At 49.8% G+C, this 648-nt stretch overlaps 1 protein-coding gene and 1 long non-coding RNA gene across 2 annotated transcripts in view; both read right to left on the reverse strand.

The window, feature by feature from the left end:
* Window positions 1-648, reverse strand: part of cyp26c1 (cytochrome P450, family 26, subfamily C, polypeptide 1) — a gene marked incomplete at its 5' end in the record, with an annotated part of 15,485 nt that overhangs the window by 5,593 nt on the left and 9,244 nt on the right. Inside the window, 1 exon segment of the mRNA XM_032540826.1 lies at window positions 135-530. Within this exon segment, the coding sequence (XP_032396717.1) occupies window positions 135-530 (396 nt within the window).
* The window catches only part of LOC116705021 (uncharacterized), a 21,439-nt gene that overhangs the window by 2,933 nt on the left and 17,858 nt on the right, over window positions 1-648 (reverse strand). The gene's annotated exons all lie outside the window — the stretch shown is intronic.

Here is a 648-nt window from a genome sequence, read left to right on the forward strand (position 1 = left end):
GGAAGTACGGTACCTTTACTGTAAAAAGAATTCACAGTAATTTGCTGGACAATTGTAGCCAATAAGTTACTGTAAATTTTACTTCACATTTATTACAGTGAAATGTTATATTCCTACCAGAGACTTGAACTTACGTCTAATTCAAATGTCTGCAGGGCGGTCCGGTAACCCCCCGAGACTGGCGGCAGGAAGCGGAGAACCTCTTTGACAACACAGTCGACGTAGCGGAGCTGGCTCAGCTTGTCCAGGCTCAGATACGGCACGTGAGACTGGGAATATGGGAAACCATCGCTGTGATTTTGACAGCCGCCGTTCAGCAGGCAGGTTGTCTCTGTGTCCTCCTCTTTTTCCATGGCGACAGCCGGCAGCGGGCTGGGACTGCTGGGGGATTCGCAGCCCAGGCCCTCGGCCTCCAGCTCGACCCTGGCCCTCTCCACCACCTCTGGATGGCGAAGAAGCTGAAGAATTAGCGATGTGGAGGCGCTGGCTGTGGTGGAGTGAGCAGCGAAGATCAACTCTACCGCTGTTTCCTGCCAGGAAGGAAGTGGACAGATGGAATTAGAGCTGGGTTAACCCTCATGCTGTTTTCAGGTCAAATTGACCCATTTTATTATATCAATGTTCTTTTTAATTACCCAAAATAACATG

This window comes from Etheostoma spectabile, chromosome 17, assembly GCF_008692095.1.
Source record: "Etheostoma spectabile isolate EspeVRDwgs_2016 chromosome 17, UIUC_Espe_1.0, whole genome shotgun sequence".
Lineage (NCBI taxonomy): Eukaryota > Metazoa > Chordata > Actinopteri > Perciformes > Percidae > Etheostoma > Etheostoma spectabile.